The 16,304-nt window shown below is 34.5% G+C and overlaps 2 protein-coding genes across 4 annotated transcripts; both read right to left on the bottom strand.

Moving 5' to 3' along the window:
* Window positions 1-423: 423 nt before the first annotated feature.
* On the bottom strand, window positions 424-2,412 carry LOC145063173 (GRF1-interacting factor 2-like). The gene is made up of 4 exons (XM_079010757.1): window positions 2,239-2,412; window positions 1,594-1,670; window positions 1,396-1,492; window positions 424-871 (listed from the first exon to the last, which is right to left on the bottom strand). The coding sequence occupies exons 1-4, from the start codon at window positions 2,317-2,319 to the stop codon at window positions 572-574; spliced, it is 555 nt and encodes a 184-aa protein (XP_078866883.1). The 5' UTR covers window positions 2,320-2,412; the 3' UTR covers window positions 424-571.
* Window positions 2,413-12,015: 9,603 nt separating this feature from the next.
* LOC145063000 (chaperone protein dnaJ GFA2, mitochondrial-like) lies at window positions 12,016-16,058 on the bottom strand. 3 transcript variants are annotated; one of them, XM_079010596.1, is made up of 19 exons: window positions 15,966-16,058; window positions 15,790-15,862; window positions 15,556-15,646; window positions 15,375-15,452; window positions 15,136-15,221; window positions 14,960-15,043; window positions 14,816-14,854; window positions 14,579-14,677; window positions 14,180-14,230; window positions 13,995-14,082; window positions 13,843-13,907; window positions 13,661-13,735; window positions 13,447-13,519; window positions 13,269-13,360; window positions 13,060-13,131; window positions 12,846-12,902; window positions 12,714-12,762; window positions 12,534-12,600; window positions 12,016-12,413 (listed from the first exon to the last, which is right to left on the bottom strand). In XM_079010596.1, the coding sequence occupies exons 2-19, from the start codon at window positions 15,853-15,855 to the stop codon at window positions 12,317-12,319; spliced, it is 1,329 nt and encodes a 442-aa protein (XP_078866722.1). In that variant the 5' UTR covers window positions 15,856-15,862; window positions 15,966-16,058; the 3' UTR covers window positions 12,016-12,316. The 3 variants fall into 3 exon arrangements, with proteins under 3 accessions (XP_078866722.1, XP_078866723.1, XP_078866721.1); XM_079010597.1 differs by having other exon boundaries at window positions 15,375-15,449; window positions 15,790-16,048; XM_079010595.1 differs by having other exon boundaries at window positions 15,790-16,047.
* Between the last annotated feature and the right edge of the window lie 246 nt (window positions 16,059-16,304).

Here is a 16,304-nt window from a genome sequence, read left to right on the forward strand (position 1 = left end):
GGATTTGTTGAATGTTATAGCTTTCATGGAGGCTGAAGGCTGCCCAAGAATTGAGATTAAGCATCTTGGTGGTCTCTTTGTTCTTCTTGAATCTATGAATAGTGGAGAATGCTGCAACTTTCCTTGTAAATGCCACAAAGGTTTAGAACCAATGATTTTGCATGCCATTTACATGGTGGTGGAGTTTATTTTGAAAAAAAAAAATGTTACTCTCAACATTCTTGGAGTCCCTTCTCAGGTGTAGTGCACATATGTGTTCTCTAAGATTTCTAAATTGTTCTCCGATTGGGCCCACTTGGCCTCAACAAAGTGGGGATACTTACCAAGCAAATGGATTGGATTAATGAATTAATTACGATTTTGTTGATGATTGCAAGGTAAAAGTTTCGGTGGTTGAAGACTTTGAATCCTCAAGACAACAAGTTACCCAAACACTATTTAATAAAAAAGAAAGTTCAATATGCTCATGAACTTGACTACATGTCACAAATTAAGGTTCTAGTTCTACCGTAAACAGACCAACCTACTATCCACAACAACACACACTAACACAACTCAACTTTGTTTTTTTTTACTTTGCTTCCTCAGGTCCACCGCCAGCATGACCATCCTTACCACCATCAGCAGCAGCACCACCACCACCATCTTGCATGCTTCCTCTCCAGACATCACTAGCGGCTGAGCTTGGCGGCCCACCGGACCTCCCGCCCATCTGCCCTTGAATAGCCTGTGGGCTGTTAAATTGCATACCAGGCATCGGTTGTGGAAAACCAGAAGGTGGCTGAGCCGCCATTACAGCCGCCTGAGGGTGCTGCTGCGCCATGTAAAATCCACCTTGCTGTGGCATCCCTGGATGTGGAACCGGGCCCATCTGCAAATTATCATAAAAACAAAAAATTTACAAGTCATTTCTCAAAAAACATGGCGGCCTTGTACTGTGTTTGACATGCATTGGACTATGACCGAAACTGATGTCAATGGAATAAAAATTGCAACTTTTTGTCCCGCCCAAAAATACGGGGCAACGACTCGCTCTCGATCTCCAGTCTGTGCAAAAAGACATAAATACCCTCCTCATCCTCCTCATCGAAAAAAGCCCTAGAAAGCTTGTCCAGTCTAGCCCAATCTTGTCCCGTGTGTAACACGGGACATGACTGGATGGGCTAGGGCAGACTGGACAAGCTTTCTATGGCTATTTTCGATGAGGAGGATAAGGAGGGCATTTACGTCTTTTTGCACAGACGGGAGATGGAGAGCAAGTCGTTTCCCCGTATTTTTGGGCGGGACAAAAAGTTGCAATTTTTGTTCCATTGACATCAGTTTGGGTCATAGTTCAATGCATGTCAAACACAGTACAAGACTGTTATAAATGGAGGCATAGGGAATAGAAAGGACCTGAGATGAGATATTTGGTGTTGGTGTAGGTGTAGGTGGTTGAGCATCTGCAATGGCTGCTAGATACATCAAATTTTTTTGGAGTAGAGCTTGGTACCTATAATATATTAACATATAACCAGTTTTTTTTTTTAATATAGTTTTGTATATAAAACTATTATTTTTATGATTGATATTGTTTTAGGTTTGGGTACTCACTGGGCACATTCAGCAAGCTTTCCAAGATTTTGGTTGTTCATTATTGCTATAATTAGTTGCTTGTTTTCATCAAGGAACTGCAAATATCCATTCAAAACAACATTCAACTTTCAGTATATAACATATAAGCAAATATATTGTCCATAAGGAATGCCGGAAGCATTCCGTCCCATGTTCATCAAAATATTCGAGCTCAAATTCATGAGAAAAAGGGGAAGCGAGATAATGATAGAAAGGTATCTGTTTGTTTTGTTCTTGAAGATCAAGGTATGGAGTAGCATGCTCTTCCTAGCTCGTAAAGTATTTAAATTGTGTAAAGAAGTTTAAAGAAGAAACTTATTCAATTCGTAAATTCCCAAGTAGATTGTTTTACTTTTACCCAATTTGACAATCAAATAAGCATTCAAATCATTCATTTTTTTACTTAATATGGAACTCATCGATGTCTCCATATTTGCACTAAGTTCATACAATCACGAACAATGGATTGAATACACTGTTCCACCAACAAATAACAAGAAACCCTAACTTCCTAAATTAGAATTCGCGAATTCAAAACTCGTTTCAGGTGGAAACAACATAACTTGAAAATCGAAAAGAAATACAAACAAGAAGATAAGGGAAAATGAAAGGAAAGAATTGAACCTTTTGGATCTGATCGGTGGTGATGTTTGTAGGAGGAAACGAAGAAGACATCATTGGATTCGGCATCATCGGCTGCTTCATCTCTCTCGCTCTCTGTGTCTGTAATCTGTTCCTGTTCGAAAAATCAAAACTTTACTTTTGAAATGTTTCTACAATAAACCTAGGACGAATTGGTGACGGTGATGAGTTAGGTATAGCTCTTAAACCTTAATTACCGATTATACCCTTAGTTCACATCTATATTTTGGTAACTTTAGAACAAAATTCAAATCTTCTTAATTTTTGAAACAAATTGAAATTTGAGCATTTTAACATTTTGAAATTTGAATCACAGGATGGAACAGAATTAGCCTTTTTTTTTAACCATCTACTTACATTCTCATCTACTCATCCATACCTCTGGCCAAATTATATTTAAGAAAACATTATATTATATTTAATGTAAAATAAGTATATCTAAAAGTAAGTTTGTTATGATCAAGATTTTACATACGATACTTTTTTTTTGGATAATAATAATCATAAGGTCGGATCGAAATCATTGTCTTAAAATAGCTATAAGTTTAAAACTGAAAAATAAATCTATGTCTATCGATTCACAAGTTATATAATGTTTGAAGCATAGTGATAAAGTTATGGTTAATGACCTAGGAGGATAATAACATATTAACTTTGTTCACATTAGGTCCTTAGGATTTTTTTTTTCTATATATTACACCAATATAGTTGTTATAACCATATAAAAAATAATAATAAGGTTTTAATTTTGTCAATAGTAGGTTTCTAAGGTCTTTTTTATACATGATTGTTATAAGCGTTTTAAGAAGGGGTAATATTGTTTTAATTTTGTCCAGATTATGTCCCTATTTTTATTATTTTTATCATTTCATCTAACTCTTTTACAATTTATAGTTAGATGGCTTCATCATTTCATCTTTTCATTTTAGTTGTCCATTCACCACAACCACGGTTTCAATTGAAAGGTCCCTATTTTTAATATTTGTATCGTTTCAGTTAGTTGTGGTGGGTCAAACATAGCCTTAATCATTAAGACTTTGATTATTATTAGTTATTTATTATTTTTTTTGTAATAATGACAAAAAAATTGTCATGTAACATTTCAATTGAAACCGTGGTTATGATGAATGAGCGACTAAAATGAGAAGATAAAATGATAAAACCATCTAACTAAATACTAATATAAATTGTAAATAATTTAGATGAAATGATAAAAATATTAAAAATAGGACATAATGTGGACAAAATTAAAACTTTATTAGCCCTCTTCAAACGGGTATAACAATCATGTTAGTGTAATATATACAAAAAAAAAAAAGACCTTAGGGACCTAATGTAGACAACATTAAAACAGTATTACCTTTTTTAAATGGTTATAACAACCATATTAGTGTAATATGTCACACCCCCAGATCAAAATGGTGGAAACGTCTGGAGGCGGATGATATCATTGTGTAGTATCGTCACAATTGTATATAAATGAAACACAGCAATCCACACATCATACATTGAAATACAAACTTACATTGTTTTACATAGTATATTTGTTCACATATTACAACAAAAGTGACATTAGCAAGAAATTTCCAAAATGCAGCAAAATATCCAGTAATCCAAGGCTCTTATACCTGTTTACTGAGTTCCTGACAATACAAGCAATTTTGAAAAGCGTCAACATATAAAATGTTGGTGAGTTCATAAGCGTATTTGTATGGAAACTTTGTATCACTTTGTAAAGACCAGAAAATCCGATATCTTCTGTAAAAATGGTTTGTAATTTTTGTTTCAAATCTTGTACTATACCATGTGTGTTTTGTTTCTGACAATATATGAAAAGAGAGTATTCCAGAAAATCCTATATTTTCTGTTGTTTGAAAAATTGTAGTGTGTAGTAAGTAGTTTCTAGAAACCCGATGTTTTCTGTTGATAAAAGTGTTGTAGTCTTAAAACCCATAAGACTCGAGTAATGAAGTAAATGTATTGTTTCGTACAATGTATCAAGAGTATAGTATGTGTATTCTTGTATGTTTGTACCGTTGTTATTCTCTATGTGAGTCGTTATAACCATACTTGATAATGACTAGTTCGTCTGTCTTGACGTTTTTCAGGCGTCGAATTGTTTAAGGTAAGGTTTGTCACCCTAGACTGCCCTAGTCTAACTACAGCGAACAACTCAGGTGTGGAGGAGTCACCCATGTATATATTTATACACAAACTCTCGCTCTCCTTCCAAGAGACTTTGGTTATAACTACAGGCTACGGTTGTACACTCAATAAGTGTCTAACGAAATGTCTCACAAGAGCCTTAACTGAACTTACACGAATATTGAATTGCACAATGTATATTGTTTTCGTGTATGTTTTAGTTTATTAGCCTCAACAAGCATGTAAATAGGCCACAAGGGCCCAAAAATATAATGAGAGCAATCGGCCCAATTAGGGTAAAATGTTGTAAGAAGCCCATTTGTAAACAAAAATGGACATTTTAGACCAATTTGTGCTAAAATGACATGTTAGGCCCATTTTTAGTAAAAATGACATTCTTGGCCCATTTTAAATGAAATTTGTCATACTTGGTCCATTTCATCAAAAATGTCCATTTTAGTTCAAAAGTACCGAAAATAACATAAAAGATCCATTTTATTCAAAAATAATATGTTTAGCCCATTTTTCAATTATTTGACAAATAAGGTCCTTTCTTGTATTATCTTTTAGTTCCATGACAACTTTATAAACATGTTTATTATGTCCAACTATTTTATGAAGCTACATAATGTAATTTATTTTGTAATCACTTCAATACATGATGAAATCTCGAGTTCATGGAGGTTTATCAAGAGTTTATAGCATTTTACACACAATAGCATGAAAATATACACATGCAAGCATAAATACTAAGATCTAACACAAAACTAAGCTTGTATTCCCCCCATAAAAGTAGAAAACATGAAAATAAGGGAGTATAAAGCTCACCTTGGGCGTTTTTGTGGAAGATTTGAAGTGTGGAGTAGAGTTTGTAAGCCAAAACTCTAAGATTTTCCCTTGAAGTACACTTAAAGTTTCTAACACCTTATGAAGAATCATACATACAAAATTTTGTGTGTAAATGGGATGAAATGAACACAAATAAGTGTAAGAGCACAAGGAGTCTGTAGAAGTACTTACCAAGAAACAAAAATCACTTAGATGATGAAGTTATTTGTAATCCCCTATTCTTGTTTCGTCATATTTATTTATTGCCTTTTAAAAAATGGGTTTAGCGAATTTTATGGTATTAGAAGGCTAAGTGAAATAAATAATAAATGTTAAAATACAAACTTAATAGATTTTGATATTTAACATTGATAATAAATAAAGTAAAACAATAGTTAGTAAGTACAAAGTTAAGCATATAAGTAGAGGGTTTAAATTGTAAATATGAAGAAATCATCTTTAAGGAGTTATTTACATATAGGGTAGATTTTGTCATAAGGCTAAACCCAAGGGACCATAACTGCCGGATTGTGGCTCTGCGTTTTCTTCCTCCCCTGCTACCCGACATGATCTGTTTTCCTTCTCTTTTTCTATCGTGCGAGAAGCACGTCTCCTGGAAGGCAATTGGATGTCCGACCACAATTTCTTATATATACTATTGTAGCGGGACTAGGGTTTGAAGGATGCGCCACACAATGAATCATTGAGATTGAGGGTGAAGCTGCCATCATTGTGTTTCATCATCAGCCTCAGATCTCGTCGGAAGCAACCAGAGAGAGAGAGAGAGAGAGAGAGAGAGAGAGAATTAGATAGCAACTAAGGGCTCCTAAAGGGGTGTTGCTTCTGGGTTCAAGGCCATCGTGTCTGACTTATTCAGATGGGCTATCATCAATTTGTTTAGAAGGGATGCAACCGCCATGTCTGACCTGTTACCAAGCTAACAAATTCAAGTCAAAGCAGTTAGAAGAAGCATTGGAGCAGGGCAATTTCCATTGATCGTTCACGTTTTTGAGATACGCATCTAAAGACCCCCACATCAGATAGGGTGCTCAGATTATTTCGAGGTTGCTGGAGAGGATAACGTCTCAAGTAAGAAGGCATCGGAGGAGGAGCTGATGTCACTAGAGAAGTTGATATCGTCGGAGCGGAAGGAGGATGCCGATTACGAGATGAAGAAGCTCTTGGTGAACATCGATATTAAGAGGTATGCGGCTGTTTGAATCTCTTTTCTTTTTTGAAACTAGGTTTGCCTTAGTCGGCTCCATAAAAGTGTGAGTAACGAATTTGGGCTTATTGGGCTAAAATGATTGTTATATGAAGGGGGCAAGGCTCTATGGACTAATAATAAAAGCCTAATGGGCTTAGTGAAAACTCCAATGGGCTTAATGATATTCTAGTGGGCCTAATAGGACCAATAAAGCCCTAATTGATCTAGAAGCCCAACAAGTTAATAAATGGGTTAGTCTTTGGGTTGGAAAACACTAATGCCAATTAAACTCTAATTTTTGAGAATTAATCGGGAAGCACACGAGAATTATTTAATAACTTGAGATATTAAATAATAAACTTTGGCAAGATTAATCTAAGCGATAATGGACTTAATCCTTAATGGGTTAAGTAGGAAACTTAACCCTAATCATCATTTTATAGGAAACCCTAATTTCACTTGGGTTTATTGTTGGGCCTTCATTTTGGGCCTTGATGATCGGGTTATTAATGGGCCATCCAAAGTCAAGCAATTAGACTAGAATAATTTAATGGGCCTAGGGTAAGGCCCATGTAAGGGGCTTGGGCCTAATTTAGAAAATTGGGCCATATATGGGCCATAGTTTGGGCCTTAATGATTATATGATGTTGGGCCTCAAAATGAGACTATGTGTAGGCCTAGGCCCAATTTGGAAAATTAGGCCATGTGTTGGGCTTTGATTTCCTAGTTGACTTTGGGCCTACGGATTGGGCCTTGGGCTTGAATAAGCCAAGCTTGGGGTAATGTAATTATCCAAAGTAAGTGTTTATGGTTATGTAGTGGGACCCAATTATTAATTGGGTGATGTTTTGATATTGACAGATCGGGAATCTGTCATCCAGCAGCTGGGGTTGAGTCTGCGGGACTTCAGCAGTGTGGGATTGTGTCTACGGGACTTCAGCAGTGTGAGGTGAGTTACCTTCCAGTAGCGGTGGGTCTACGGCCATAATGCCGGCCCACCAGTAGGAGTTGTATGTTAGATGATTGTCTTTGTGATATCATCTAGGTTTGCTACTACCTGATATGTTATATGCTGGCATGATATGTTATATGTGATAGTAGTAGAGTTCGGTTGTTAGGACCGAAGGGTAGGTCAGACACCCCAGATATGTCTAACAGCATGTGATGATATGTTTATATGTTGGCATGATATGTTATATGTGATAGTGGTAGTAGGAGGGGAATAGTCCCCAAGTTCGGTTGTTAGGACTGAAGGGTAGTTCGGACACCCCAGGTATGTCTGATAGTATGTTTGTGTTATGATATTTGTGATAGTAGCTGAGTGTGGGCAAGGCCCGTATCTCAAAGATAGTGGAGTGTGGGCGAGGCCCGTACCTCCATGAGTGTGGGCGAGGCTCGTACCTCCTAACTGTTTAGTATATGATTGTATATACTTGCATGTTATGGTTTAGTAGCTGAGTGTGGGCAAGGCCCGTATCTCAGAGATAGTGGAGTGCGGGCTAGGCCCGTATCTCCCAGCTAGCGGAGTGTGGGCGAGGCCCGTACCTCCATGAGTGTGGGCGAGACCCGTATCTCCTAGTTGTTCATTATATGATTGTATAGTATGTGGTATGATGGGGGAACTCACTAAGCTTCGTGCTTACGGTTTTCAGTTTTGGTTTCAGGTACTTCGTGTTTAAAGGAAAGGAGCCGGCTTGATCGCAGCGCATCACACTATGTTTTCCGCACATGAGATCTTTGGGATTACACTCTGATATGGTTTTATGATAATATGTTTTGAATATTGACACTTTAGTTTGACACGAGATACTATTATGAATGTTTTTATACTGATGGTTTTATGTAATAACTTAATTAAAACGAAATTTTTGACCTTGAATTTTGGGATGTTACACTATTTGAAGAACTACACCCTTGTTCTTGAGATAGTTTGAAAATGGATAGAGTATCAGAGAGGAAATGAGAGAAGAGAGGAAATGAGAGAAGGGAAGGAGAGTGTAATGACTTGAATAAGTCTCCAATTCATGGGTTTTAAAATATAGAAGTGGCATGGATGCATGTTAGGTATTTGGGATATTGGCATTGAAATTCGGTGGATAATAAGGGATAAGGCCGAATTTGATTTCCAAGGCACCTTTTGTACTAAACTCTATTAAACAAATGGATATTTCACTGGAAGTTCATCATTTTGACCGAACACATAATAATTAAATTAAGGTAAGGCCGATTTTTGTTTTTCCATGACAACTTTACATACAGAAAATATAATAAACAAATGTAATCTCAATGGAAGTTCCTATTGTCGACCGAACACATAATAAATATCCCAATTCAAATAGAATTTGGTTTTGAGACTTTGGAAATGATGAAATCGGTCTATATTGTGTTAATAATAGAGAATTCAGTCCATATATGTGTGTATATATATTTATGAAATTCGGTTTTGTGTTGGGCTCATATGGGGAATTCGGTCTTGTAAGGCCCATTTAGTGGGGGATTTCGGTTTTTAAGTGACCAAAACAAAGTATGCTCGGTCATGGTGTTCCATGGCCGAATTTCCAAAATGAAAAACAAAAGATTTTATATTTTTGGTCACTTTTGGTCTCTCTTGGCATTTAAATTTGTGTTGTTACAATATCTCACATGTTTTTGCTTAGTGAGCATCCAAAATATGTTCATCTTTGACTTAACATAGTCCATTTCAATTATGTTACATAAAAAGAGTGTTGTGTATGCATACAATCATAAATCAGAATTGCTAGTTGTGACATCATCCCCCCATTAGAGGAAATTTCGTCCCGAAATTCATTCGAGAGTAGTCACTAAGAACTAGAGAATCAATCGAACCTTCACAATAGGAATACGGCTTTGTTTAGTTCACTTCACTTCCCTGTCCATTATCTCTAATGGCTCTTTAACAAAATGAAGGTTCTCGTTGATGGGTTTTGAGCACTACATCAATCATATGGTGTACATGCAAACCCTAAAGCTTTGGAACTAGTTTGTCTAATGAACATGCAATAATCATCCAAAGCTCATAAACCCTAGATCTAACATGTAATAATCGATATTAACATAAGAATAGGGTTTAGATCTTACCTTGATTTTTATGTAGCAATTACAATTTGAATCCTTCTTGTAACTGACTTCTGAAAGCCTAGTCCCTCAAATGTTGCACCTCTAATGGAGTCACAAACACCATGAGCAACAAGATGACTTAAGAGAAGGAGGAGGAGGCACAAAACGTCCAAGAACCCTTAGGGATTACTTCCACACGTTTTTTTTGGGCCTTAGGGGTTCCTTATATAGTTAGGCTATTAGGGTTATCAAACAAGAAAACCCTAATTTGACTGCTTAATCTCCAAGCAGCCCATATACTCCCTCCTTAGAAGCCTTGGAAGAATTCTAATGGGTTTAATTTCCCTGTAGATTTTGTCCACTCCAACTTCTATGGAGTCAATTAGCCCATTTATGCAACTATCTTGTAATTACAATATCAGTCCCCTTTATTTAATTAATCTCTTTTAGTCACAAAACTAATTCTTAATTAATTCTTGACTAATATTAATTAAACAATATGATTTCTCCTTTAATATATTATTCACATAATATATTAATAAATCATAATTAATCCTCTTTCTCCTTAATTCATCCTATCAGTTGCTATGGTAAAGACAACCCAAAAGGACCATGCTCGTAATTGGATCAAGTACATACCAAAATAGTTATGGGCTTAGACACCTAATCCAACAGTCTCCCACTTGGATAAGTCTAATAACTATTTTGCATATGACTACAGAACCTGATCAGCAATCGTAGCTTTCAAAAGCCGTTGTCAACTCTAATTTTATCACTAATGCGTCCTTTAGATAAGGGATCGTATATTCCTCCATTCTAAATATCGAATAGACTGAGACATGGGTTTAAATCATTCTCTCTGTCTATATGTTGTTTCCTAATTTTCAATTTATGACGACTGACAACAGACTACAATTGAACACATCAACTTAGTCCCGGCTTGGCCAAGCGCTTAGGGTGTCATCACTAAATCATCGAGGGGCCCACAGATATCGCTTTTATCCCACTTTGGGTAAAAGGAACGGATAAACTTCGACTCAAATGCTCGCTTGTACCTACTCATCAAATCACACACAACAATATGTTTTATAACACCAAGTTACTGGTGCGTTTACATATTATCAATGTCCAACCGACTTGCAGAATACAACTCACACATCTCGGTTTCAAGAATATAAGATATTTTATTAAAAACTATCTTTCATGTCTAACCTAAAAACTATCTTTCCACTTCCTTCTCCATCAACCTCTTGTTTTGTTCCTACTTCCTCATCTATTATAACGTACGCACACACCTTAAATCTTCCTTCTATAAATGCATTGGAGATAGATACAACATACATTTCATCTCTTATCACGCATTGAGTATCTTGTCCAACATTGTTTTATCACATGTCCATCAAAGCATCCTCATTACTGAAACTTCCACTCTCCTATTAGTTTTATTTAGTCATGGCCTTGTTGCCATATTGTAGAATTTTTCCTTCGTTTCAATGGAAACTTCTTGTTGCACAATTTTTAGTCGCTCCTTTACTTTAATCACCATGCCTAAAAGTGGTGGGTTATGTCCTCTCTCTCTCTCTCTCTCCAAAAAAAAAAAAAAAAAAAAAAAAAAAAAAAAAAAAAAAACCCCTAAATAGGCTTCTACTCCATCGGCATTAAGCTCTATGCTTAAATTGCACCAAATATATTTTATCATAACATTATCGATATGTAACCATTTCCTAAATAGGCTTCTACTCCATCGACATCAAGTTCTATGCTTAAATTGCACCAAATATATTTTATCATAACATTATGGATATTCGATATGAAACAAATCCTCCAAATATTCAATGTAGTATTCAACTCACTCCTATTCTCTGCCACCAAACCATTAAGACAATGTCATATTCAAAAGACATACAAGATATATTCCTCCCTAAATCTCACAAAAGCTCTCATCCAAAATCAAAACAAAGATGTATGGCTCCAAAACATGCATGTGGCCAACGCATACACTCGGTTGTTCTTTTGTTTGTTTCTAGTCCGCTTCCATATGTCGATCATCAAACACTTTTACTGAAACCATGCTCAAAAGTCAAATTAATCTTGACACCCTTCACACTCAATGTCATAACAACTTTATCAACCATTTGTTTCTTCTCTAACCTTTGGAGTCGTTTTCAAACATCAATATGGAAACATTCTTTACTTTTTAGTCTTGTCCAACCTCAATATGTCGGCAAATTTGATATTGAGTTCACGGAACTCACAATCAAGTTACTTGTGTACAACATTTATTTCATTGAAACCATCTTCAACTCCAATGTATCCTAAATCTCACATTATGCACATCCGATCATCTCACTAATTGACAGCCTTTTCACCTTAACAATATCATATCACATTAATGAGCATCAATATCACAAATACTCAACTTTTTTACATGTCTAAGAGATCGTTAGAAAAAGTTAACACATTCAAGCATTCGATACTATTAAAATATTTACAGATATTCACATTATCAAATCATATTCCATTTGAAAATAAATTATGATTTAATCAAATGCCACAAAGTAGCTTCTAGTTTACAAGAATACATGTTTTCTTGGTTATTCATCCAATATCTAACAATAAAATAGTTTCAAAACCACAATGATTATACATCAAAAACTCTTTTCTATATAATAGAGATCACTCCCATCAAAACTCACGTATGTTATAAGAGAAAGAAAAAACGAGTAATAAATTATAGTTTTTTTTTTCTTTTTTTTTTTTATTTCCAAATCTTCCAAAGGCAATCATCAGTCATCACAACCACTATTGGCCAACAGCAGCAACTTGCTTCTCATCTTCTTCACCATTTTCTACTTTTGCAAATTCCTCCATTAACTCACGTTGTCTCTCTGTTAAGCTCCTGAATAGCATATACATAAAAAAATATATATAAAAAAATAAGAGTCAACAATATATAATGAGTAAAAACTAAAACATAATAAAACTCAAAAATGTATATAGAGGAAGCAAGAAAACATACGTTGGGATGCTAACATTGAAGTGCACATATTGATCTCCATATGAATATGAGGTTCTAGTTTTAATCCCTAAAATAGAAACAAAAAACAATACAATTTTGTTTCAACAATTAAAAAATAAATAAATAAACACATTATTTTAAAAAACTACATTTTGTAACAAATGATATATAATCTCTCACCTTTTCCCTTCAATACTACTTTTTGCCCTGGTTGGGTTCCTGCACGAACCTACATATAAAATTTTTTTATATATAACAATAGTTTTAAAAAAATTTAAATAAAAAATTTATGTTGAGACACTTTTAAAATACCTTAAGAACAACATCGCCTGTTAATGTTGGAACCTGAATAGTTCCTCCCAAAACTGCCTGCATAAAATTAAAATCACAAATCCAATTATACTTTTCATATTTTTTTCTTATTAGAATATTATAATTTGAAATATTTATAATTCAATAAAATATTATTTCTTGCATTCTGTTGAAAAGAAAGCATCATTTTGTGTATGAATTAAAATTAAATTACCTGAGTGATATTCAAGGGAGCATTAACATGAATGTGGGCCCCTTCTCGTCTAAAAGTAGAATCTTCTCTCACCTTCATAAAAAAAACATAACATTAACAAAAGAATATAAATACACACAAATAAATCAAAAAAAAATTATAAATTATATATATATATATATATATATATATATATATATATATATATATATATATATTTTTAAAGTTACTTTTATCATAACATAAAGGTCACCAGGCTGGTTGCCATCTGGATCTGCTCCACCACTTCTAGACATTTTTATTTCTTCATTTGTATCCACTCCTAAATATTTTACAAACACCAAATAAATTATTTCCTTTTGTTATTTTTATTGATTATAAAATTATTTATTTCAAAAAAAAAGATACCTGGCATGATGTTTAATTTGACAGATTTTTGTCCACTCACAACTCTTTGACCATTGCATGACTTGCATAGATTCTATACTCCAACCAACCTCAAAAGTCAAACTTTCATCTTCCTTTTTTTTTTCTCATTACAGCATTGTAGTTTGAAAATTTTATAATTTACGTATTTACCCCTCGTTAGTTTTCTAGTAGAGAAAGGCAACGTATTACATACCTTGACATATTTTCCACTTCCACCACATTGAGGGCAAGTGATTTGGATTCTAAATGGACCTGTTTGACTCATTGTCTGTTAATAAACCAAAACCAGATTTTAGTATTATTTACTAAAAAGTAAAAACATTTATTTTTTTTCTGATTAAAATAATTATAAAACTAAATTATACAAACACCAACCATTCCTGCTCCTTTACACCTCCTACATGTTTCAGGCTTTGTTCCAGGAGGTATACCAGTTCCACCTACATTTAACCACAATAAAAAAAAATTAAATAAAAAAACATTTCCAAGTGTAATAAAATGGGAGAAAAAAAATGTGATTTTCATACCACAAGAATCACAAGGCAATTCAGTATTGAAAACTATATTTTTGGTGCATCCTTGCACAGCTTCCATGAAAGAAAGCTCAACAGAAACCTATGGAAAATGGGAATAAACAAAAGGAAAGAGTTCAGGTGAGTTGACTAGTCAACTGCATAAAGAAAACCATAAAATGATGAAAAAGATAAAATACCTTAACATCTTTGCCACTAAAGTTCCTAGCAAATGGGCCAAAACCAAATATCTGATAAATCCAACAAATGAAATTGTTTATTAACAAAACTTTTAAATCATGAAACAATCAATATTATGAATGATTCAATAATTCAGACAAAGCTTTTAAGAGAAAAGCTCAAAGAAAAGAAAAAGATTTGTTTGGTAGTAGGAGCTTTTAGCTTTTATTTTAAACAAAAAGCTCTAAATCCAAAAAGTAGCTTTTGGGAGCTTTTAACTTTTGGTTTTATGTAATTTCACACTTTTAAAAGCTAACAACTACTTTTGCTAAGCACTTCTACACAAATAAAAGCTACAGCTTCCAGCTACCAGCTAGTTTTGCCAAACAGACTGATAGTTAGTGTCAAAAAAAGCTTACATCACCAAGGTCTTGGAAAGGATTGCCACCACCCCATTGAGAAGCATCTGGACCACCTCCACCACCATTAACACTTGCTTCATAAGTTTCATGGCCAAGCTATAGAACAAAAAATACAGCAAAAGAATGAAACATGGAACTAACAAAGAAGAACCTAGTATACCACAAAAAGCAATCTAAACAAGAGATGACATATAATATAGTAAGTATTTTATAAGAGAAACTGCATATGTGAACCTGGTCATAATCTCCTCTTTTATCCTCGTCTTTCAGAACCTGTGAATATATAAGTGAGAGTCTTGAAAAGTTTCTTGACTTCAAACATTCTTATGAAATTATTTATAGAAAATCATAAAGTTGATAAAGATTAAGAGTTTAAACCTCGTATGCTTTTGATATTTCTTGAAATCTAGTTTCAGCTTGTGGGTCATCCTTGTTGGCATCTGGATGCCACTTCTTTGCTAGCTAGAAATGTCGATTTCAAAGGATAATCACTTAGTAATCATGGCACTTACAACTTAAAAGAAGAAATAAAAAATTTTAAGAAAGATACAAACCCCATAATATGCTTTCTTGATTTCTGAAGATGTTGCATTCTTACTCACTCCAAGGGTATCATAGTAATCTTTTGCAGCCATAAATGCTGGTAAAAGTAAGAAAAAGTTAAAGGGCTGTAAATAAAACCACAACCTCTCAATCTTCTACATTGAAAAGTGTAAATCAAGTGAGCTAATTTGCTAAAAAAGATTCAAAATTTGATATGATTTAATCGAAAATTAAAGGCATTACAAATTACCAGTGCCATGAATGGATCTTTTGGAGCCAGGATTGACATTAACTGTTGAATGAGTCGACCAATATCTTGGATTGACTGCTGTTTTACAGGAAAAAAAATGATCCCTCCTTAATCAAGTAATAATTAAAATGATGATGATAAACGGATATCAGAATGCTTTTTCTTTTTTGATGAAAGCTACCATTTTTCTTATTGGGAGCGTTTGAAATCCTGATCTGTGATGATGAACCAAACTTTCTATAACCTCCTCCATTAACCAACGATTCATTCAGCTGCAAATGTCCAATTACAGCAACCATGAACAAATAAGTAACAAATTGAATACACCCCATCGATGAATTTACATATCTGTAAACGTACAATACATATATATACATATCGAGAGAGAGAGAGAGAGAGAGAGAGAGAGGCATACGTGATTGTGAGAGAGGGAGCGACGAGCAAGCCATGAGACAAGTTTAGTAGCGTTAGAACGACCCATTTGGGATCTGTTGATTAGTTGATATATGGGATTAAAGATGTGTCACAGTGGGTGAAAGAGAAGGGGAAATCGTTAAACCCTAGAGAAACCCTGCATATGTGTTAATCGACCTGTACAGTTACGGAATTCGAAGGAAGGCTTCCTGTCTTCCCTCCAATACCTACGGAATGGCTGTGTTGAGCCCTTGAAATTGTGGACTTAACGGCGTGCAAGATGAACCCTCGTACCTCAAGGGCACTTTGGTAAATACACAAGCTACATAGTTTTGTATCTTATTTAAAAGAGTGAATTAAATGAATGATCCCTATGGCTTGGGTTAATTTGCACGTTTGGTTCTTAATTTATTTTTTTAACTCGGAAGATCCCTACAGTTTGTTTTTGTTGCGTGTTTGGTCTATATCTTACCTAAAAAGACTATTTTTTCCTTGATTTTTTAATTTATTTAAATA

This window comes from Lactuca serriola, chromosome 7 (assembly GCF_051521515.1).
Source record: "Lactuca serriola cultivar US96UC23 chromosome 7, Lser_US96UC23_V15, whole genome shotgun sequence".
Lineage (NCBI taxonomy): Eukaryota > Viridiplantae > Streptophyta > Magnoliopsida > Asterales > Asteraceae > Lactuca > Lactuca serriola.

What these genes read in the sequence shown, in the direction of transcription:
- LOC145063000 (XM_079010596.1), bottom strand. Translation starts at nt 15,855, where the DNA reads ATGGGTCGTTCTAACGCTACTAAACTTGTCTCATGGCTTGCTCGTCGC. An exon ending in AAGATCCATTCATGGCACTG is followed by an intron (nt 15,222 to 15,374) that starts GTAATTTGTAAT and finishes TACTTTTACCAG; the next exon opens with CATTTATGGCTGCAAAAGAT. An exon ending in TTCAATGTTAGCATCCCAAC is followed by an intron (nt 12,414 to 12,533) that starts GTATGTTTTCTT and finishes TATGCTATTCAG; the next exon opens with GAGCTTAACAGAGAGACAAC.
- LOC145063173 (XM_079010757.1), bottom strand. Translation starts at nt 2,319, where the DNA reads ATGAAGCAGCCGATGATGCCGAATCCAATGATGTCTTCTTCGTTTCCT. An exon ending in CCACCGATCAGATCCAAAAG is followed by an intron (nt 1,671 to 2,238) that starts GTTCAATTCTTT and finishes GGATATTTGCAG; the next exon opens with TTCCTTGATGAAAACAAGCA. An exon ending in CACCAAATATCTCATCTCAG is followed by an intron (nt 872 to 1,395) that starts GTCCTTTCTATT and finishes GATAATTTGCAG; the next exon opens with ATGGGCCCGGTTCCACATCC.